The sequence below is a fragment of the Corapipo altera genome, unplaced genomic scaffold (genome assembly GCF_003945725.1).
Source record: "Corapipo altera isolate COAL_440 unplaced genomic scaffold, ASM394572v1 64, whole genome shotgun sequence".
NCBI lineage: Eukaryota > Metazoa > Chordata > Aves > Passeriformes > Pipridae > Corapipo > Corapipo altera.
This window is the reverse complement of record NW_020884893.1, coordinates 3,192,576-3,216,803: the sequence shown is the minus strand read 5'-3', so window position 1 is coordinate 3,216,803 and position 24,228 is coordinate 3,192,576. Positions and strand designations below refer to the sequence as shown.

The 24,228-nt window shown below is 44.2% G+C and overlaps 1 protein-coding gene across 2 annotated transcripts in view; it reads left to right on the top strand.

Annotated features, from left to right (window-relative positions):
• NFATC2 (nuclear factor of activated T cells 2) overlaps positions 1–24,228 on the top strand; it is an 85,084-nt gene that overhangs the window by 26,113 nt on the left and 34,743 nt on the right. For both annotated transcript variants that reach the window (XM_027646185.1, XM_027646187.1), the window contains exons 4-6: positions 4,103–4,305; positions 6,464–6,636; positions 16,079–16,219. In XM_027646185.1, coding sequence (XP_027501986.1) covers positions 4,103–4,305; positions 6,464–6,636; positions 16,079–16,219 — 517 coding nt within the window. The remainder of the gene's footprint in view (positions 1–4,102; positions 4,306–6,463; positions 6,637–16,078; positions 16,220–24,228) is intronic.

Here is a 24,228-nt window from a genome sequence, read left to right as displayed (position 1 = left end):
ATATCCAAGATTGAAAGCTTTAAATTTCAATGGTTGCGCTAAATTCCCCCTGTATATGCATATGTTGTATCTATAGGTCACCACCTACAGAATCTTTAAGGAATTTGCCTTGCTTTCCAACTCAGCTGTCAATTTATCCCTTGGCTAACAGACAGCATAAATAAGCAGTGTTACAGGCTTCACCTGTGCCAAGAGATTTGCTCTTCATGCAGCACAGCAAAGGTGCCCCTGTGTTTTAAATCCCCCCCAGCCAAAGGCAATGCCAGCTGAAGGGTTTGGTTTGTCTGAACCCTGGGGTAGGGATTGATTTAGGTGTGAATTTTAAACTCCAGCTTTAAGTGCTCTGTATTTTGAGCTGGGGTCTCAATTTGTGAGAAGACCTGAGTTTTGAAATAGTGCAGGAGAAAAAAATGTTTCATGTGCCTGATGTGTGGTCTCGATGGCTGTGATTGCTGATCCTGTCACAAGAGTTGTGTTCAGGTGGGTAACTGGGCAGCTGATAAACAGCAGCTAAAGGCACATCTGCTCAATTTTTTGCATGCAGAATCACACATTTGCCTTTTTGAAAATGACACTTAAATCCCCCTTCTCCCAAATTTGACTGGTATTGATCCGTGCATTGAGAGCAGAATGAATGAATTTTATTTATGCAGAGGTGAGAAGATGATTTTAATCCTGCTGCACATTTCCATCTTGTTTAGAAACCCAATCATAGCTGCAAACCAAACAAGAAAAGTCTCCTTGTTTTCTGAATGATGTTATTTGTTTATCTGCCAAAGTGCTTTGCATTTCCTCAGGTCACAGACCAGCCCATGTCTGGCTATGTTAATATTATAAGAGTTAGGCAAAAGCAAAGTTTAAGAAAAATCTTTCAACTGAAAGAAATAGGATCTTAAAATCCCAAAATAGAGTATGGAAAGGTACACATCATGTCTGGCTTCTCTTTTCCCTTGTGGCAAATGTGACTCAAAGGAGTTGGTTTTTTTCCAGCTTGATCTGTATACAGTTTGGGGGAGTTTTATTGTGAGTAGGTCACCTTATAATACACAAAAATATTCCCTCCCAGAGTTCTGTATTCATAAATCTTTCTCGATTCTCACTCTCTTGAAACTGAAATCCAGATGATTTCGTTTTCTTCATGGAAAGAAGAGTGAGAAAGAGTGGAGGCACACCTTGCTGTGGGGCTGGTGCTCTGGTCCTGTCGCAGCTCCTGTGGCTTTGAGGAGCCGCTGGCTCCCTCCCTGTGAGATGGGCAGAAGAGCAGCACCGAAAAACTGAGACTTTAGAGCAGCTTGGTTGTTGCTATGGAAGGAAAAAATGAATTTCAAAGTTATTATTTAAAAAAACGTTTTAAATCTTCACTTCTCAAATTTTAAGGGTCCAATTTATTCCTTCTTTGCTTCGCCAAAGAAAAGATCAGCATTAGGGTTAAATACTAAAGCAGCTGCCTGGAATAGTGGAGATGAGTGTTTATTGACAGCAGCAGTTTTTTGTAGTTCAGTTTTGAGGAGAAACATATATCTGAAGCATAGCTTTAATGTGTTCTTTTGTTCTAGCTCACAGTACATTTTTCTTTATAAAAACGCAGCACAAAATACTAACTCTGTCCCTGCAGAGCAGGGTTAACATCACTGTTCCCCTGGTATTGGTAAAAAGAGAGGTTTTATGACATGATCGAAGCTATGTGGTAAATTGGAGGCAGAGCTGAGTGTAAAACTCTGATTTTAAAGTTTCTGGAGTGTTTCTTTGGGCTGTCCATCTTCATTTTTTGTTTCTGAGTCACCCTGATGTGTTCTTAGCAAGTGGAAGGTAGATAGAAATGCTTATGGTAAATGATCATCTATAGCCTTGAAAACATAACCAATTAGCTCAAGATTAGGACACGCCCTTTCAAATGGGGATACTTGACTTTTACATATATTTTTCTTTATCCTTGCATTTTATAATGCTATTTGGATTTTACAATGATGTCATCCAAAAACATTGCCATAATGTCATAAATTACCAAAAAAAATATGTTATTTTCTTCCACTGATCAAACAGTTGATTTAAAATCTGGTCCTGTGGAGGACCAGGAGGCCTTTTACTGGGTGTTTTATACCTCCGACCAGGAGATAATACAAACATTGCCATATGAACAGGCAATCAGTTCCTCTCTTTTTTAAGTTGTGTACATTTATACAACACACACTCACAGCCATACACGTTATTGGACGACCATGAACAGTTTTGCCTTGGGAAATGATTCTCTACATGAACAAACACCACTTAAAATTACTTTTAAAGGTGGCCAGTATTAAAAACTATATATGTAGCCAGTTCTGTTACAGCTGCTACTGACTGTGCTCACTGGGGGCAGATTTTCTTTTGTAATTTATTATCTGTTTTCCTCCGTTTCAGTCTCCCACCTATAACTCTGGGATTTTGTTCTGCCAGGACAGAGGGTCAAGCAAAACCTGCTTTGCTGTCACTGTAATAACCCTTCCTGTCCAAAGAATCCTCTTCTAAATGTAGCTGGATCCACAAAGAATTACTCTGTCAGGCATGACAATAAACATGCTCAGTACTTAAAAACTACTCTTCCCCCCACCCCCCTCCCCTTTAAAGATGGCTTTTGGTGATACAATGGCTTTTCACTGAAGGCCAGGAAATCTTGGATTTTGAAAGTACCATACTCGGGGTGAGATTCCATGCAGTTCCCAGTAGACCTGGGCTATGGGCCTCCATGGATCAACAGGGGGTGATTCCTACATTAATGCCTGTTCCCAGGAGATCTGTCATTTTGGCCTCTGTTGCCTTTAATCTCCTATACACTCTATACATTTCTAAATCTCCCCATGGCTGCCGTGGTATTTATCACATTGTTGGCAACGCTGCTTCTCCAATACCAACCCCTGTGCTTGGAGTCCAGCTCTGCTCCTCCTCCCCCTCGCTCCCAGAGCCCACTGACATGTTTGCACAAAGCCTTGTACCCGATTTTCCCTCCTCACCATCTCCCAAAGCGCTTGTGCGAGTGAGTTATCGGAGGTGTCTGAGCTGTGCCTGGGCTGGGTTCTGTAATTCCGTCTTGCACAACCCCTACTTAAGGCTTGTTGACTTCAATGGGGCTATTCATGCAAGTGGAGGCTGTACATTTGGGCCCTTGGGTTGTAGGGTCTCTGGGGCATAGACCCTGTCTTTGTGTGCCTCAAAAATATGTGCTAGATGAGTTATGATAGCTCAGAAGAGTGAGTGTCGCTTTACATTTGCCATACTGAAGGAAGGTTGCCAGGATTGCATTGATGCTGCATGTGGTCCCCTTCCAGGGGGGAATTAATCCTTCTCTGCAAAGATACCTCCTGCTGACTGGTGAAAAGAAAAAAGGAAAAAACCCCTGGTTTGGCCATGAATACCATTAGCTTAATCTTCCTTTTCTCTGATCTTCCAGTACTATTTGCTTTGTATGGCTTCATCAAGGTTTTGTATGTGGACAGAATAATTGAAAACAAATTTAGCATGTCTCAGACCATAAAGTTCCCTTTCAGCTACATCACTGGCTATGCGGTAGATAAATGTCTGGTTTTCATTTTTGGTTATGTGAGAAATTTAGAATGGTTTGATTCGTAATTTTGAACGTTAATAAAGAAGGAGAAATTTCCTTGTCTCCTGGCCTATGGAGGCATTCTGGCTTTCTTGCAGCAAATGCTGTTTAAAAAAAAAAGTTATTTAGTACAGAAGAGTCTGTTTGTGTCCTTGAGGCCTAGAAACCCCAGTCTCCAGGGTAGACTAAGACCTCCTTGTGCTCTTCAGTCTCAGATCAAAAATGCCGCCTCTACCTGTACAGGTAGTATTTTGTTGCAGTGCAAGATGAATGGCTGAAGGTGAACCTGACTGGGGGAAGGATGAGTTTCAAAGAGCAGTGGATCAATGCCATATATATATATCTATATATATCTATGTGTGTGTGTGTGTATATATATATATATATATGTGTGTGTGTTTATATCTATCTGTGTATATATATCTGTGTGTCTGTGTGCATGTCTATAGATCTGTTTGTTTTCCTGACTTGAAGGCATGGCAAGCCCTGTGTGTGATGATAATTTTTTTGGTGTCTTACCAGCTTCACGGGTACATGGAGAACAAACCCTTGGGTCTGCAGATCTTCATTGGCACAGCAGACGAGAGGATACTCAAACCTCACGCCTTCTACCAAGTCCATCGCATTACGGGAAAAACTGTCACCACCACCAGCTACGAGAAAATCATCGGCAACACCAAAGTTTTAGAGATCCCGCTGGAACCCAAAAACAACATGAAAGCAACGTAAGTGTGTTTCTTTTTATTAGCAAAGTTGAGACAGATGAAGTTGGCATGTGGAGTTCCTTCTCTTTGGAAAGGAGTCACTAAAATGAGTAATGACAACCTGCTCTGGCAGGACTCTCTGTCCAACACACTGGGATGATACACAAGTGTAAGACCCTTTTTACAAAACCATGAGCAGCAGGTACAAGCACCTGGGTTAAAGCTGCTTGAGGAGTTACCATTCATCAGCTGACCGTGCAGGCACTTTTACTCTTTATTCCAGTTGCTGCAGTGACTATATTGTAATCACAGAATGGTTTGAGTTGGAAGGGACCTTAAAGATAATTTTGTTCCACCTCCCTGCTATAGGCAGGGACCCCTTCCACTAGACCAGGTTGCTCCAAACCCTTTCCAATCTGGCCTTGGACATTTCCAGGGATGGGGCATCCACAGCATCCTGTGTCAGTGTCTCACCACCCTGCAGTAATCCATCATTGTCAAAGTCAGAATGAATTTGTACTGCACTAAGGAAACAAGACTTGAATCTCAAGTTCTTATGCTGCAGGGGGACAGTGAGAAGCAGGAGCAGCAGACAGTGGAGGAAAGGTGTACAATTCATTTTACAACATTTAATGGAAGAGAAAACATCTCTTCTGAACTCAGCCAAGTGCTTTGGCCATGAAATTGCTCTCTACTGTTGTAATAAGGTAACAGGAAAGCAAGTACAGGCACATCTTGTCTGTATTACTCCTACCAGTTTTATGGAGGCAGAGGGATGAAGTGGGCACCAGTCTGAAACTTCAGGCTTGAATGTGTGCCAGGCAGCATGAGAGTGATTGCTCTGCAGAGGGAAGAGCTGTATCTCCATCCTTCAGAGGATAAAATTGGCAGAGCAGTTATATTTTTAAGCCCCCCTACTTCATCGCAAAATCCACATTCTTTCTTCATATTTTTTTTCAGAAAATATACCTCATTCCTAACAAGGAGCCCTGGAGTAATAAACCTCTGCACATATGCAATGGCGAGGAACCGTGTGGGTGTAGGAAACAGCTTGGGGTTTATGCCTCCCCAAATGTGATTTTAATTCATATCAAAAGAAGAGAAATGATGTGTCTTCAGAGCTGATATAAAAATGGGTTGGCAGTGCCTGTTTAGTAACAGTGCTCACTGCACCCTCTGAGGACTATTGCTGAGCTAAAGATCTCAGATTCTGTAGAGATTAATTGCCACATTCTCCTAGTGTGGACAGGCTTGTTTACAAGGTTACACTGGACTCTTGAGGAGCGATATTAAGTCCACCAATATTAAGTTGCAGTGCTGATTTAAGCAATCCAAATCCTTTCACTGCTACTCAGTCCTGCTCCTGTCCAGGGACACGTGAATGGATGAATGGGAGCAGAGAGCCATTTTCTGCTCTGCCAGGCTTTTGCCTTGGCTAGGAACAACATCCCAGGGCTTTGGACATGTTCTGGGACTGGGCTGCAGAGCACAGTTCTAGCAGTACCACCCACCCTGTCCAAAAAGAGGAGAGAGCAGTTTGGTTCCTGCTGTGGAGTTGAATTCATGCTTGCTTTACAAACTAGGGGGGAAATGTGCCTGGATGGTGCATGCAGTGGTGGTTCTGTAATTAGCTGGTTTGACTGCTGTGATTCCCCATGGAGCTGAACTAATTTGCCCACGTGCAGGCAAGAGCTGCTGTGCAGTCCCTGGGCACTGGGCTGTCTGGAGAACTGGTGGTAGAGGCCCCTGCCCTGGGGTGGGCTGTGCCATCTACAGTCTCTTGCTTAGCACTGGAGGGAAATAAAACCTGAGCTTATAATGTTTGGAGAGTGGCTTCTGCTGTTGCCAGAGAGTGGGGAGAGGTCCAGCAGCATCTGCTAGAGTTCAAGTAGCATTGGGATGATACTCTCAGGCACATGGTGTGACTCTTGGGGATGGTCCTGTGCAGGGCTAAGGGTTGGGCTTGATGATCCTTGTGGGTCCTTTACAACTGAGCATATTCTGTGATTCTCTGATCTCTCATGTGCTGAAATGTCGATGTCGAGATCCTAAACAGAGCAAGCACTTAGAGGTGTTCCTAACGCAGAGGCCAAAGCAAACCAGCTCAGTCCTCATGGCTGTCACCCGTCCCCAGGCTGTGGGAGAGCGGGGCTGTCGAGCTAACAGTGTGTGTTTGCAGCATCGACTGCGCGGGGATCCTGAAGCTGCGCAATGCGGACATCGAGCTGCGCAAGGGCGAGACCGACATCGGCCGCAAGAACACCCGCGTGCGGCTCGTCTTCCGCGTCCACATCCCCGAGTCCAGCGGCAGGATCATCTCCCTGCAGGCGGCATCCAACCCCATAGAGTGCTGTGAGTATCCCTGAGATTGGCTCCTTCTCTTGCAACAACGACCATCCCGTCCTTTGGCTCCAGGCTGGTGCCCTGCCCTTCTGTGCTGGCTGGGGCTGTGCCGCCGTTCAGGTGACCTGTGGCTCTTACCTGTATATGCTCCCTGTCCTGAAAGGAGCTTGTGTGGCTGGTGGCTCCTCAAGGTGCTTAGAGCTTGTGAGGACAGCACAGGACCTGGGGGCTTTTGCAAAGTTTATTTATTAGTGTGTTGCTGCCGGATCCCTCTGGCTGTCAGGTGGTTACTGGTAGCAGGGAGCCAGCGTGGGTGTGTGTATATGGCACACATGCATTCTCCCTGTTTGTGCATGAGCCGCCTGCCTTCCTGGCCATGGCTTTAGTTTGAGAGGAGGCACAATCAGAGCTCATTATCCACAAGCTGGCAGGTGGTTTGGGAGTTTGAATTCAGACCTGGGACAGATCCTAGCACTGTGGCCAGTCCTATCTGCCAAAGGAGTGACCACAGCCCTCTGATCTGAGCTGTGTCAGAACACAACTGAATTGGAGGAGCAGATTTGATTTTGAGGCTCAGGTGCATTCTGGTTATTGGTTTTTCTAGCTGTCAGTGCTAAGGGGTGCACAGCTCAGGAGGCTGAAGCAGGGAAAGCACAGGTTGTTCTGGTATTCCCCTGAGGGACAAGAAAACTCACAGTTTTGATTTCTGAACTGCAAATCCTTTAAGTTATAAGCTGAGAAACCTGCACCTCCCACGCATTTTAACGTACTGGATCCTGAGAAAGAGAGGCCTCTGATGAGGTGCCCCCCGTGTCACAGTCATTTCTGGAAGGGCTCCACCCACTTTGCTGGTTCATGTGCATCCTGTGATGCTTTTTGTTGGTAAATGGTGCCTTTTTGGCAGTTTGGGGATTTCACAAATACCTAATGAACAGTTTTCCTCTCCCTTTAATGAATGACTCACCCCTTTAGCAGAACCTGTCTTGCCATAAGTCATATGAAGTTACTGAAGTGTTTCTCATGTGTGAGTGTTATTTATTGAGATGCAGGCTTTAACTTAAATAACAACTGCTTAGAATGAGAGAGGAACCAGTTTTGGATGGGAAATCAAACTGGAGAGTGAATTATTGATGGCAGCTTTTTAAAAAACAGTACAAATGAATAACCAAGGCTAAGGAGTAGGTGATGGATACGTATGATCTCTTGGCAGTGGTTATGAGAAGCTACCAACTGTCAGATTATTTAAGCAGCTGAGCAAATCTCTGGGCACTGTGATGGGAAAGGGAGAGTGGTGGGAGTAGCCACCACCTTTCTCCATAGGAAACAGTCACGGTCCTTTATGGGACCAGATGGCTGAAACAATAGTGGCCTCCACCCCAAACATGTCCCTGCTGAAACAAAGGTCCATTTGCTAAAGGAAGCGTTCAATGGGGAGCTACTTGGGTGGGGAAACTCCAGGTGTAACTCCTACTCCCACTGTGCAGGAAAACAGCACGAGCCCAGAGCGGACGGTGGATGGTCACACAGGGTGTCCCACAGATCACCCCCCACTGACTCAAATTCTCCTCAGGAAAAGCAAATATGAGTTAGCCAGGCATTTCTAGGGCTCTTCCACAACTGCACGTTGTGTTTGTGCCCATCGCCACAGGGCACTCAACCAGAAATCTGGTCACGGTTTAAAGAATAAATCACATTTTTCTGAACTGTATGCACGCAACTAATTTGCCTGTGCAATGACTGCTATGGCAGTGGCTAGATTAAGATGTCTAGGCTTTTATTCTGAGATGTCTTTGCATTGATTAGTCTTAGGGATGTAAAAAAGCCAAGAGTGAAGATACCGGTATAAGTGGCTTATTTTTGTTTTGTTTTGTTTTTTTTTTTTCATAATTAAAGTATTAAAATGTTGACTGCATAGCAGACAGCAAAGCTACAAGAAAAAATGTATTTTATCCCTAAGGAGATAAAACCAGAAAGTTTTATTTTTGGGATACTGGATATATGGAATTTGGAGAGATATGTTAGGGCCTGTGCTTTTCCAAACTTGTGGAAGCAGAGTACAAAGTGATCTGGAGAAAGAAGCCTCTTCCATTCAGTGGGTATGCTGCATATTTAGCACTGCTTTTGCATTTCAGTAGCACTTCCTGATCTCAGCCCAGTTCTGGGAAGATGGTTATAAACATCAGTTGGCTCAGCCAGCATTAGTAATTCAGACTGAATCTCACTAGCAATGGTAAGCTCAGCTTCTCCCAGACAATCTGCACATGCTACAGAGCTCACAGTCAGTCTCAGGTAAGCTCAGGTGCCCTCCCAAGAAGGGCTATGTGACATTTTCTCCTTGTCCTACTTCCCACCTTCATGTGCTGCTGGGATTGGCTTTTTTCCCCTTTGTTTGCTCTTCTTATTTTTTTTTTTTTGACCTGGCCACCTGAGAACCCTTTTCCTCAGGGACTCTGTACGATCTCTCCTGTCTGGTAGCAGTTAATAATATCCCGCTGGAAAAGCCTCAGTAAGTAGCAGCTCTAAGATAACTGGCCATTTCCCTACCAGTGGGGTTCCCCTGAGAGCACTGTTGCTACCAACAGAACATCTGAGTGTTCTCCTCGGCAGGAGCCGATCCCAGCAGAGAATTCCCATCGGTGTCAGCAGATCATTATGAGCTGCAATGAAGCAAGAACTGTGAAGTATCTGCTTTTCACAGGGTGATTCGGTTCCACCTCATCTGTGTCACATTCAGCACTTGACAGATTTTAGGAGGGGATTTCACGGGTTCAAAGCATCATCCGGAGCAAGTTCCTCCCCAGGCAGATGTGTGGGAGGACCGAGGAGGTGATATGTTGTTAAATGATCAGTTGTGCCTTAAAAAGGACCTCATATCCAGACAAGCCTGCACATTCAGCAGCTCGCGGCCTTTTTTCCTCCTGTTGCCTGTTGATTCATTCTGAACCCACTGAGGAGGCAAAGGCATTTGAAATCCCTCTGGCAATTGTAGCAACAGGCCATTGCTTAGGTAGGTATAAAAACACTGTCTTGTAGGTGTGGTGCCCTGGAAACAACAAGCCACTTGGTAGATCACCCATGGAGAGCTTTGACACCTGTAGACCATTATTTTCAAACCATGAAGACAATTTCTGTAGCAGTAGTCCCATTCCTTTGCTGTAATTTGCCTCTCACTGTGACCTGGAGCTCGTTTCTCAGTGAGTGGTCTCTGGTGTTAAAGAGATTTTTGACATGAGGCTCCATCTCCCTCAGACTTGTTGGCGCAGGTCAGTCATGATATCTGGTAGCTCCAGCAGGGTGCCTTAACATCTGGAGTTGTGTCTCCACTCATCTGAACTGTCCAGAAGGAGCAGGATGGAAGGGAGTCCAGAGTAGCCACATGTAGCTTGTTATGCTCCATTCTGTCAGCAGCCAAAAGCTGCTTCATGCAAGTGTCTGTGAGATGTGAGTGTGAGGCTTAGGAGTATCCCCTGCACTTTGTCCCAGTTTTTATGCTAATGGATCTTGGTTACACCTTCCCAAAGCGTGTCACAGTTCTTGTTTTGTGTAATCCATGTTTGCTGATACTAAGCTGTGCTCATGAATCCCTTAAAATGCAAACAATTACACTTGGCACGAGAGAAGGAGACTAAAATCTTGTTCTTATAATAGATATTCCGAGGTGGTAGAAAAACAAAACAAACAAAACTTATTGCTAAAGAACCGTGTGTCCATCTAAGGAATTTAAATAGTTTCTATTACTGACTGTATTTTGTTCCATTAATTGAGTCAAATATCTTATTTCCCTTTAATCAATTTCCCTGGAAGTTTCCTTTATTTTTCTCTCCTTCTAGTAGATTTTCCCATAATATTAGACAATCTAAGCCTATGATTTGTGACACATTAATAACTACAGAGGAAAGAGCTAGTCATGTAAAAGAATGTTGTCTTGGCAAGCCAACGAGTGCTTTTCCTCAGCTGGGAGTTGTGCTGGTTGGAATATAAGGGCAGGCAAGAAGGAGCTCTAGTTTATTCAGATAAAAAAGCAGAAACAAATGGTCTTTTGCATTTGGGAGATACCTATGTGCAAGTATAACCATAATCGTGATTATTATGGGAGTATTATGGTTTCCAGATGAATTAAATGAGTTTCTTTCTCCCTTTCATGTCAACTTCAAGACAGTCACGCAGTTAGCTGTAAATACAGCTGACACAAAACCTGGTGCTTTCTCTAAAGAGAACATTTTCTCTCTCTTAAAGCACAGAATGTAAAAGCTAATTCTGACAACATGTACCACTTTTAATATGCAACCAAAATACTTCAGTCTTTGAAGTCTGAGTCAGAAGGGAAGTGCCTGCCCTTTTTGCAGGCTGCAAGCCTTGCTCCAGGGGTAAACTCCTGTTTACTTCTTGTCTTTGCAGTGCTGCTGTTGGTGAAAGCAAACGCCCCAGCATGTTACACAGAGCATGGATTTCTGAGCATAATTTAAACTCAGCAGCTCTCCTCCACAAGGGATTAAAGGGAAATGCTGTGCATACCCACAGAGATGATTGACAGAGAAGTGAACCGAGGCCATGGTTTTCCTGTCATTAATCACACACTGGTTTGGTGAGCTGGCTGCAGTTCATAGAAAGTATCACACTGATCTGACACTGCTTGCCATCGGGGCTTGTCACTCCTCCTGTGTGAGGGCATCATAAATTATGTGCAGAGAAGGAGGTGGAGAAAAGCCCTCTATTTTTGGTGCTTTTAGCTTGGATGGCTCTGCACAAACTGCTGATTAAGTCTTGCTGGCAACAAATTGGAAACTGTTGTCATTCCTACTGGGTTCATTTCATAGCGTTTAGACCATGTTTTCAAGCTTTCCCATCTAATCACAGGGGCTGGAAATTTGCTTTATTGACTTGATTCTAAGTCTACCACTACCCCATCCCTCTGATTGCTGCTCTCTAGGGTGTGTTGCTGATGTCTATCTGCCTGCTAGAGATCTCTCCTCCCCTTGGCCCTCCCCTGGCTCCCATACTGCAGCTTCCCAACCTTTACGTCTCCTGCCACCAGAGAGCTCAGGTTGCTTCAGCGTGTGATGGATGGGATCAAAATCTCTCACAACATTAATGAGTTGGATAAGCATTGGATACAGGAGTTCTGCTCCTATCAATCCTACCACAGGCAGCTCGTGGTAAATACATGCAGTGTGACAGCAGGAATGGAATATTTACTTTGGCTCATTGAGGTTTGCACTCAGGTGGAAGAATTAATCCCATAACAAATTACTCCTCTGCTATTGCTTCTAGGGGTCAGGCTTTTTCTAGCACCAGACACCCAGCTCTCTCTGCTCTTCTCAAATCCAGCAGAAATCAATGGCTGGATCCAAGAGCCTCTCTTTAACCTCTCATCAGCAATGGGGACAACAACCTAAGCTCTGGGTTCTGTGTTGCAGTTGTCAGAGACAGCATGGAGAGGTTTTGCTCTAACAGGTATTCATTGTAGAATCACAGAATGTCTTGGGTTGGAAGGGAGCTTAAAGCTCATCTTGTTCCACTCCTGCCAGGGGCAGGCACACTTTCCACCAGACCAGGTTGCCCTGTCCAACCTGGCCTTGAACACTTCCAGGGACGGGGTATCCACAGCTTTTCTGGGCATCCTGTTCCAGGGCCTGGCCACCCTAACAGGGAAGAATTCTATTGTCACAGAGGTTTGCCTGGAGACCTCAGCCACTCTGCAGAAGGTAGCACGGAGGTAGTGCTGGTACTCCAAGGCTGGGGAGTATCTGTGGAGTATCTCTGCTCTGGAAGTGTCAGTCAGACGGGCACTGCTCTGCACAGAGTTCACGAGTCTGTTCCTCCTGAGGGGCAGGTCACAATAGTGGTTTTTTCTGTGCCTACATTACCCCATCCAGCCCTTGTTTGTACTGCACATACAGGGAGAGAGATTGCTGAGACAGTTCCTCTCCAGAGGCTGTTAAGAGACATTTAGCTTCAGTTAACACTACTCATAAAACAAGTCAGCTTTTGGGCAAGACAAGGCAACACTTGGAAGCCCTCCCAAGCTGGTGGAAGGAAACATGATGCTCAGGCAGGGAGAGAACCACTTGTCCCAGGAGATGAGTGCAGGAGGAGCATGGGCAGGGAGACGTGGGAGGAGAAGGGCTTGCAGGATTACCTAAGGAGCATGTTATGGAATACAACTGGTATTGTCATTTGTAACCTGCTAACAGCAATGGGTAACACTCTCCTGGGGGAGATTTGGAGCCACAACAGACTTATCCAGGTAATTCAGTTGTCTCAAAACATCCTTTTTTTCGCCTTTAAAAACAAATATCCTCTCTGGTGAAAAAAGGAACACTTACAGATGCTGCAGGCAGGTGGAGAAGGAAGAAACACCTTTACCTGCCTTTCCATACTTCCTTAGGGTCAGCCTCCAGGCTTGTGCATCCCATGTGAAGCATTCAGAGTTTTAGGCCTTCCTAACCTTTCCTCCACCTGCCGCCATAGGGAAGGGAATAAAGGCTCAAGCCCCAACCAGTGCAGGGTGCACGTGAGCCTGGGTGGGCTGTGGGCAGAAGGGGCTCTTCCCTCCGGGCTGAGGCTCCTGGAGGTGGTGCAGCACTCCAGGACAGCGGCTCCCTTTCTCTCCTGTGTCACTGCATGCATTGTATTTCTTGGCACCAGGAACCCATGACATCTTGATTTGCAAACGGTCAAATAAAATAGAAAAATAATGTCCCCTGTTAATAGGTTGACACACTGCTTCAGGCCAAGTGTGAGTATTTCTATAGCATTTGCTTTGCTGCCTTATGTCAGTAACTGTTGCTATTGAAAGTAAACACCCCAACTGGTTAAATCAACAGCGTTTTGTTTATTCAAAGCTCATAAACTCCAGTAGCTGTAGGTCACTTTATGAAGTGCCAACCCCTGGGGGAAGAGAAGGAATAGTGTGAAATTATTGCATGCAGTCCACCCATCGTGAGCCTTAGAGGAAGGGGATTTATTGGCAATTTATATTTCTTGCAGAGGAAAAAAAGTAATCCTATTGAGGCAGCTCCACACTGAACCCTGAATCTCCATACTGGTGGAAATGGGGAATGGGATGAAACCTTCTAGGTTTGGGTTAAAAAATGAGACCTTTGAAAATGAAAAGTGTTTGGTTGGTTTTTTTTAAGAGCATCCCTGCCCCTCTCAGCCTTCCAGGCAGTGCTGTTGAGGCTACCCCAGCTCATTTGGGGAGGGCAGAAGGGTTTTTGGCACTCCCCAAGAGCCAGGATGCACATTCCTGCTGATCCCGGGCTCCTTGGTAGGTCGCAGTGTACACAAACACTGCACTCTATGGAAGTTGGACAGGGCTTTGGTCTTCAGCAGCAATTTCCAACTTGCCGAGATCCAGATGTAAATAAGATGAGTCAGATGGTTATTTCCAGGCTAAAACTTGTCCTTCCTCGTCCTGAAAAAGCCTTGGGAACCACTGATCTGGGGGATGTCAGGTACCAAACTCTCTATTAACACAATGAAGTCTGAGAGATGTAGGTTAATCTGGAATTTTGATGACCTAGAATGCTTTGGAAGTGAAATTTGGGTATTGTGTAGGAATAAACAGTGTCCAGGGCAATGCTTACATGCATCTTCTCTTGACTATTGTAGACATGGTTTTTGATGATTGCTATTTACTCTTTAAGATCTGAGGTTAAAGATGTGTCTTTGTGATAAATCCAATTATGAACTCATCAAAAATCAGAGTATTTTGGGAAAAGAATTAATCATACAACCATATGAAAGAAATTATAGCTTCTGTGAAAATAATCTGAATATATATTCTTAATTGGCAGTATCTTAGCCCAGATGTTGTTAAATGCTTGAAAGGAACAATGAGTCATAAGGTTGTTCTAAATAGATTTAAAAAAAATGCCTCTCAAATAGCACAAGAAAGTTACAAACGTTAAATTATCTGTAGTCTTTAACAAGAGCAAAATCTCTGCCTCGTGACTGAAGGGTTCAGCTGAGCTAGAAAAGTTGTTCCCCACTTCTGCAGAATGTATGAAAAGTTTAATGCTGGTGTTTTCTCACCGAATATTTAAGCATTTTCTTCATGTGACGAGAGCCTTTGTGCAGCTCTCACTGTGGCCAAGAGCTGTTGGGTTTGGGGCTTTCTGAAGCTTGCACAGCAGTAAAACAGTGCCAGGTCAGGTCACAGACAGCCCAGCCCTGCCTGTGTGTGAGTGCAAGGCCAGCTGAACATATAGGATATCATTTCCTGATTTTTGGCTCGGCAGCCAACGGTGTTCAGTGAAGACACAAGTGCTCAGGGTCTCTTTGTGAGAGAAAGTTAAAATCCAGCCAAGGCAGCTGTTAAATAGATGAGCAGGATCCCCTGGAGACCTTTCCATTTGGGGTGGATGAATCTGGAGGAGTTTGAGTGCAGGTCATGAACTCGCAGCTCACCAGACCCAAACTGCTGCCCACCTGGTCTGGTCATAGGGAAGCTCCTGATATTTTCCAGCTGTAGGGAACCATTCTCACATCTTCACTTTCTTCAACTCCTGCTGCTTGATAGCAAACAGTTGAAATGGCTTTGCAGGGATGGTGACCAGGATTCTCCAAAGCTTTTCTGACCATTTAAATGTCTGGTTTAGTAGGATGAGAGGAAAGTATGTGGAGAGATGGTGCTATCCTGGTTTTCTGGAAAGAGAGAATAACTTGCCAAAGTCATGCTCCAAATTTATGACCAAGAGCAGTAAAGACCTTAGAAAGCCTTGATGACGTGTGTGCCCATCTGGATCCCACCCTACCTTTTCTTCCCTTGCCTTTTGTAATCAAACTCAGTCTGCAACACAGGGCCCTGCTCCTCGGATGTTCAGGCTTCTGCAAAACATGCTTCCAAAAATCCTGGGCTGCAGCAGTCCCGGGGTGACCCCCCTGCTCTGAAATGTGGCTTTGTGGTTGCCCCTCTTGTGTGCACAGGGCTCAGTACCTGCACATGGAGACAGGTTGTGTTGGCAAACACGCTGTGCCAGGCCCAGCATCACCCCTGTTCTGTGGGAGGCAGTGGGATTTTGTAAAAAGGCTCATTTTTTTTCTTTTTTTTTTAAGGAATTCAGTGTTATTCAGTGGAATCCTCTGTGCAGGTGGAATTTTTGGGCTCTAGGGCTGTAGTGTGCCTGCACTTGAAAATTTGGCCATTTACTTGGAAAGAGACATGGGCAAGTTTCAGCTCATTCATCCAAGCTGTCCTTTCTCAAGGACAAGGAGTAGGGCCAGCACAGCTGAACCGCTGCAGCCAGCTCCTGGATGTTTCCAAATAAAATGCCTTGAGTAAGTTTATTTTTCCCTCTCAGACCTAAATTTAGCGCCCTGGAGAAGCTGCTTTGGCAGTCAGTGGATGGTAACGATGACAAGATCGATCTGTGGATAGTTCTGGGAAGATTTGGAAAGTCCTGGTAAAACAGAGTTGGTTTCATTCATGTTTGCAATTTGTCCACAGCCCAAAGGTCTGCTCATGAGCTTCCAATGGTTGAAAGACAGGACATTGACAGCTGCTCTGTTTATGGAGGACAACAGATGATCCTGACTGGACAGAATTTCACAGCAGAGTCCAAGGTGGTGTTCACAGAAAAAACATCAGGTAAGGCAGTTTTTTTTCTAGCTTTCCCTAGTGGGATAAGGCAAATCTGTAATGCCAAGTCTTGTTGTAAGATTTGTGCTGATGATTAACCCTACTCAAGTGAGTAATCTCATTCAAGTTCATGTAAGTAAAACCATGTGAGTAAAATTAGACTTGGGAGCAAATATTTGTGTTATTGGTTCACAAGAATGCAGGGACTGGGAATCAGCAGGAACAAGAAATGTTCCAAAGAAATGAGATGACCATTACATGTTCCTCTGTGCTTGTTCAATCTCATGCTTAGTGAATGCTACTGTAGAAATCATAATTGAAATGAACATTTTTTTGTTGATATGAACTACAGGCAGAGATTGTGTTTTCTTCCCTTTAGAAGTCTGTGGAGAAAAAACAATGTATATTATATTATTATACGTAATATACATAGTATATATTATGTGTAATACACATAATATATTATGTGTAATGTACATAATGTGTATTTTTATATCAAAGTAAAATTATTTTTATATACACAGTGAAATACAAGAATGCTTCACTTCCTCTTCCATATTTTTTATTGTAAACTTTGTGCTGTTAAGAAAAGTTGTTGCTCCTAAGTTTTCTGTTGATAAACTGAGGCAGAGGCAGCTTAATCCAGTGACTTGCAGGGGTTTAAGAAGTTGCATTGCTCGAGAGAACTACATGTGCATGATCTATGGGGTAATGCCTTTGGCAAAAAGTAGGAATTGAACCAAAAATGAATGTATATGGGCATCAGTTGGTGACCTGGGAGGGGAAAAAGCATTCTGTGGGTCCCAACTCCTTCTCACACCACCAGCAAACCAGGCTATTTTACAGCAGGTATGAAAGGATCTGCAGAAATGTGAAGGTTCGGATGAGCCTGTGCAGTCAGAGGAATTTTTTTGGCATACTGTGTTTCCTTTCAAGCCCATGTATTAATTCCTTCCCACTGTGCTGCCACTGTTCCATCGATGTCAGCGAATTGTGAAGGGGCATGGGAACATACTTGGCAGCCCACAACAGTACCTGTCCCAAGAATGTTTTGCAGTAACTAAAGGAGATGATACACTCAAAGAAGGGAGCCCTTAATGCCATTTCGAGGAAACATCCAAAACACCCTGCCCCTATTTCCATATAAGAGCAGAGAAGGCTCTGGCTGGAATAGATGTTAGAAAGTAAAAGGAACAACAACATTTTCCACACACTAAATCTAAAGCTTTTTTTCACTGCTGGGGAAACTGTAGGTTTTTTTCTTCTTTTTTTCCCTCCTGGTAGGGGAGAGCCATGACTTATCCCAGTGGTTGTGCCCAGTCTGGAGCAGGGATTTGCTTGCTGGTGTTCCATATCCTGCCTGCCCCGCCACCCCTCAGTCTCTGCAGGCAGCCTCAGTCTGCTGGACTTTGCATAAATGATTGGCAGAGGGGGAATTTAGAGGATGGGAGGTCCAGAGTGAAATCCTTGGTGTGAATCAGAAGTCTGTGTGGTATGCAATGGGTTATCTGGGGGACTCTGCTCTGTGCTGAGCCAGTTCTTTGTGTCCGTGCACTGCTCCATAATGCAGCAACTCCTCTTACAGAGATGCCCTAAAGTGCTTTTAACTGAAGATTGCTTTATTTAATAGGTATATCTTAAAGTGAGAAGGTTGAGAAGCTGAGGTGGATATGCAGATCATGCAGGGCTGACTGCACCATGCTGAGAATTCAGCCAGTCTGATGAGTGTCCCAGCCTGCCTGAATGTTAGGATATTGTACACCTGAGACTTTCAACTTCCCTCATTATACACTGTTTACAATTGTAAATATCGCTATGAGGCCATGCCTAGTTGCTGCTGCATTGTGCTGCCTGAGCACAGAACAAGGAGCCCAGTTGTGCAGCCCAATTTATCGATTCGAAGTCTCTGGGTGGAAGGAGGAGGTGGATCCTGCACTCACCTCAGGCAGCTCGCTCGCTGCAGACCCGTCTGCACCTTGCAGAAAGCGCTGATGAGCTGCTCAGAAGCAGAACAAGCCACAATAAACATCCCTGTGGGTGGAGAGCACATTGCTGGCGTGACCCTCTCATTGTCGCGGCTCTTCCCGAGCGAGACCGACGCTGCCCCCGGGGAGCCTGTGCAAGAATCACACCTTTCTCGAGGCAGGAAGGTGCAACAAGCTCGCAGGGGGGAGCTTGGTTTTCTTTAAGTTTCATTTTAGCAGCTCTCAAGCCTTGTCTGTGCTAGCAAGTGGTACTGGATTTGCCACTTTTGCCACCAGTTTTAGCTTTGCTGGCAACGACAAGGGTGAGAATAGTGGTGTGGGTAACCACCTAATAGCTTTCATCAGGCTGTACTCCATAGAGCTCTTGGACGTGGCTTGTGAGTCCAGTGTTTAAGATGAGAGCAGCAAGACTGGTTTTTTCCCCAAAATCCTTTGTGCAAGTATCTCTGTGCAACAAGATGTTAACTGTTTCATAGCCTCCAAAATCTGGGTGCATCTTTGAGTCTGGATCAGTGTCTGATGATGAGAAGCAGCAATTGGTCACCTTACAAAACTGAGGAAAATGCAGTTGGGGATCACAATTGTAAATTAGGTTTCATCCCTCAGGGGAACACTCAAAACCTATTTCCATTTCTTCTGGATCTTGTAGACAATTCTTCACTCACTACTTGCAAAGCAGAGGGACGTAGAACTGCTCATAACTGTGACTGAAATACAACGAGGTTCTGAGAACAATAACGAGCAGCTTTTATTTCTCTGTTTCATAGAACTACAGAGACGTATATTTTTCCTAAGAAATACCGGGAAAATAAAAAGACCATTCCCCAAATTGAGCCAGGATGTCCTTCTGAAAATAACTGCCTGGTGTCACGCGAACTGCAGGCTGTGGCACCGAGTTCACCAGGGACAAGGCTGTGAAAGTCGCTCGTTTTGGGCTCGCGACAGGAAATGGCAGCAGGAAGTGAAGTGAAGGGGCTGGAGCTCAGTGCTCTAGGGGGACAGAGTGCTTGTGTTTATGAAATGCTGATGCATAAATAGCATTAATTTTCGTAATGATAAGGTTTTATCAACGTGCAAGTCGTAGACTGGTTTTTTTAACTTTTTTAAGGTTCTCTCTTCCCGATGAGAGAGTGTAATCTGTAGCTGCTGTAAGCCAGGGCAGCTCATAAATTTGGTAAGTCCAGCACACAAAAGCAGAGTTTGGCTGAAGGAGTTTTAAGATCTGAACTCAGAGACACGTAACTGAGGCCAGCTAAGTAAAAATAGGTCAGGAGAAGCGACTAGATTAGATTGTACGGGTAGCACTTTTTGAAGTGCATATATTCCTTTAGTTTTGATCTGAAAGAGAGAGCTTGAAAAGCAGTCCTAGAGCTATCAAGGATTTGGAATATGTTGAAGGTCAGGGGTGTCAGTGTTTGGTTGGGGCCCAGACCTTACAGTGCAGTTAAAAAAAGAAAAGATTTGGAATTCCCCCTTTTATTTATTTTAATTGTCATGTAATAATTTGCAAGTCAGATGTTGGTTGCATTGTGTTTACTCCCATTTGTGTACTGGTTACTGCTGCTCTGCTGTCAGTGATAGGGGAGTTTTGTGTTTCTCTGGGAGAGAAGTGCAAATGGACTGTGATTTTCCCTGCCAAACTCTTCTGGTGGCCACATGGACATCGTGAATCATCGCTAGGACAATGTGGGTGGTGGAGGAACAACCCAAACAGAGCGTCCATCCTTGGAGGGGATCCATCATAAATCTTTCGGTCCATCCACGCAGTGCAGGGAGAGGAGGTGGTGCTCTCTGTGCCCTTTGAACTGATGCAGCTGCCAAGGCCCCTGAAGAATGGATGTTCAAAGTCCCTGTGACAAAATAAATCTTTGCAGCTCAAGACTCAAGCAGTGGTGCTTGAGTGTCTGCTGGTTTCAGGAGAGCCCACCACAGGGTAGGATCAGGACCATGATGTTCAGTGTGTCAGTGGTGAGTTGAGGTTTCATCCGCACAGAATGCACCTGCCTCCATACCCTAGAAACAAACCATGGAGCATGTGCCAGTGGATTCCAACATCCAGGAGTCTTTCAGGGCAATTCACTGTAGAAAACTGTGGTGGGATGGCATCATGGCATGTATAATGTGAATAGAAGGTGGCTTGTGTGTTGTTTTTGATGGTAATGAGGAGCCAGGGCTGATGGTCATGTCATTTGTTGGAGAGGTGAAAGGAAATTCTAACAATGTCTACAGCAACATTCCCTTTTCTGTTGTGTCCAGTCTGAAATTCCTCACCATGCCCCAGCCAGGGAACTAAATCCCTGTTTGTAGTCTGACAGTTCCATGAATGATCCAAAAACTCCAGGAGAATGCAGAAAACAGCAAAGTATTTTCAACATTTAAGCCTGTGAACTTAATAATGCAGAATTAATGGTGCAATTTTCTCAGGCAAATTAAAGATTAAAAAAAACCCCCAACTTTAAAAATAATTTCATTTTTTTCCCTCAAGTCCACCCAAAAGAGGGTTTGCTATTTGACCAAATAAACAACTTTAAATATTGAATGCAAGCACTGATTTCTAAATTAATAAACTTAAGGAGAATTAAGAGGAGCAGGGCATATCTTAGAACAAGGCTAATAATGCAGTGATAGATGCAATCCAGTGCTGAGCATGCATTAAATGTAGGTTTGAAAGGCATCTTATCCTGAGATAAAAATCCAGCATCTGGGGAAAAATCCCAAACTATTGTTTGATTTTTTTTTTTTTAATGGGAAAGGCTAGGGAAAAAAGCACAAATATTTGGTAATAGTTATAGAGTCAGCAAAACTGAGCGTGGTACTGTAATCTTAAATGGTTCAGTTTGTTTGCAATATGTGAGGGTCTGTAGAAAGTATATTAAATAAATTTGCTACCTTGCTATTTTCCTGACAGTTTTGAAAGAGCACGATCCCTGTTCCACTCAGTCTGTGGCTGGAGTCCAGCATGTAAAGCTGGATGCATATCCCATCCACCCTAAACCTGCAGAGTGATGGGATGGACTGGGGGAATACATTACAGATGTCTCTGTCAGGAGTTCCACCTGATTTTTGCATTAGCCAGAGATGTCACTGTCCAGGTTCATCTCCCTCCTCAGTGCACTGAAGTAAGGCAGCAGCAAAGTGACTCAAGGCTTGGGAGTTCTCTCTGCAAAAAGGTGTCAGAAGTGGGGAGGATCAGGGAGGTTTTGTTCTCTTGGAGTTTCTTTTCTGTTCTTTCTGTGCAGAAGAAGGAGGTGTCTCAGTAAATCCCACCATTTGTGAACACTGAAGAGCAACAAGTGTTAATCAGGATCAGCCTGGTTTTGCTGTGCAAATTAGAAAGTTTCAGGGTAAATGGGGCACCTTCTGCTTTTCCTCACTGTTATAGCTGCTAAAACCCAACAAACCTTTCTACCCAAAGGTTTTCCTCCTGGCTGAAATGTGCTGCCTGCCCCAGGTGTTCTTGTAATCCCACGGGACAATCGTCAGTCATCTAACTGGGGATCCCAGAAAAACACTGCAAAACAGGAAAAAATCTAAGGATCACACACACAAAAATGCAAGAGAGTGTGGCTGCAGAAACGGAGTTGCCATAGCTGTGAGAGACTCAGCGAGACAGGGTGGAATCCAGTGTTTTGGAAGGTTTCCCCGTATGACACAAGATTTTGGAATTTTACAGCTGGTAAATCCTTATTAACACAGGCAGCCACTACTGGCCTGGATTCCCTGGCTCACTGTTTACTATGGGGGCGCCTGATGGAAGATTGCCTGGTCCTGATTATTCAGCTCGATTGTTTAGGAAGAATATTAAAAAATAATAATAATTCTTGGTATAAACAAAAGGCAGAGAGACAAGCTCCCATCACCTGTTGACAGAAAATTGATCATGAAGAAAGCTGGCATGGGGAGTGGAATTCCCTGTTCTCCGACTTAGTCATCGCATCCTGGTGTGACTCATTTTATTACATGGAGGTTCCCAGTGGTTTTATTTTGAGAGAAGCTTTTGTTTAATAATTTATACACACACACACACACACAAACACACACTTATAATCTTAAAAAAACAACAAATCTATTTGGATGAAATGGCATAAGGAATCATTTGGAAGAGCTCTGGAATGAAATACTGTTCCTGCTGCTTCACAGTTCAACTACTGTATTTATGTTTTATTTTAATGTCAAATGAATTCCTCAACAATAGATGGGAGAAATCTCCTCTAGACTTGTTCTCACTGTGCAAAATGTCAGATTTGGGGTTGGGCTGGATGGTGGATGACTAATCCATTGCCCTTTTACCTCCTGGACCTCGACTTGTATCTTTGGCCTTGGTGACTCAAACTTATGTCCTCAGTGAAATGAAGGCACTGGGCTCTGCTTATAATGAACAGAGCTCCATTAACTGCAGTGGGCAGTCTTGCTTCAGAAAGAAAAAGAACTACATGAAAATGAAGCTCAGAAAAAAAATCAGTTGTTCTACTTTTCCTGAGTTTTAAATACATTCGTGCCATGTTTGCTGTAAAGTTTGAAAATTATTCTGAAGTAAGAGCTTAGAGGGAGACAACTGCTTAGAACCAGATGCTGAGCAACCTTGCACTGACATGGAGCAGAATAACTTCCCAGCTGAAATCAGATTTTGTCCCTGAAAAGGGCAGCAGAGAGGCTGAGTGAGCGTTCCCTGCCCTTAAGGTTTCCACATCCCAGAGTGGTGTCTTTTCTGCTGGAAAGCATTCGTTGCTCTTTCTTTTGTTCTTGGGGTGGCTCTGAAAAACCTTGTCTGTTTTCCAGAGATGTCTGTCATCTACTGATAAAAGCTGACAGAGATAATTGTTGTGCTTTTTTGGAAGACCTTCCAAGAAACACAGTGAATAGGGAACTCTGCAGGAATGTGTAGTTGCAGCAGCTGTCCCAGCAGTTACCAGGCTCGGTTTCCTTGGGGAACTAGCATGGTTTGCTGCCTGGGAGAAAGGTAACAGGTTGTTCACTGAGTAATTTGTGTAATGCTTGACTGAAAATCAATGTACGTTTTCAGGCATAAAATCATATGCAGGCATAGAATCCCATACAGAATCAGCACAATAGTATATTTAGTCTTCAGCTGGAGAGAATTGCAGAGAAAATTTCCTGAACCTCTCAGTCCATCAGTCATGCTTGTTCAAATAAAGCAGTAAGTTTGTTTCTCTGCTAGTTACTGACCCCAAAGTCATGAGTAAGGGGTCGTGAATAATGTGTAAAGGCTGTAACTGGTTCAGAAAACCTTTAATTGGCTAATTAAAAAAGGGCCTATAAGGGGCTGCAGAGAATCACCCAAAATGTTCCTAATGCAGGCTGACATTTTGATTTTCCCCAGTTTGAAGCAAGACTTTTGGTATGATCACAGTTTGAGTTAGAAAGGGTAGAATTACTTTCTTCCAACAACTCATTCATTCCTCCAAAGAGTGCTGACACAATCAGATCTCTCATCAGGGTTTAATGCTAAGTCTCATAGCCCTGAAGCAGCACAAAAATCTCTATTTCCTGAACATTTCACTGACCTGTGGTGTTAAAGACTTGCCAACTAAGACAAACCATTAAATGAGCAGGGAACCACAACAGTAAAAATACTGCGTGAGGCAGCCATGGCTGGTAAGACCTCAGAGTCTACATCCAGAAATATTTTATCGTCTTTAATGGAACTACTGCTCTTTCCAGAGGTGCAGATTGAATTCTCCGTAGTGGAGTCAGAATTTGAAAGATACCACACACGTGGACATGACACCAAATTCCTGTGTGATCCAAGCATGTCCCAGGACATCCCTGCAGTGCCCTGGCTGGTGCTGGGGCAGCCCAGCATTGATTGTGGCTTGCTGAGCACACCCTCTCTGTTTTTCTGTGCTTGTGCTCTTACAGTATTTCAGCAGAAATGGTGCTGTTGCTCTTTTGCAGTTTTCTTCCCTGTCCATTGTTGAAGCGGGTCTAATTATAGCAATAGAGAGCTATCTGTACTTGTAGACTTTAGATTAAATTATTAGTCAGGCTGGGGTTTAATCTTCTCGGTTTCCA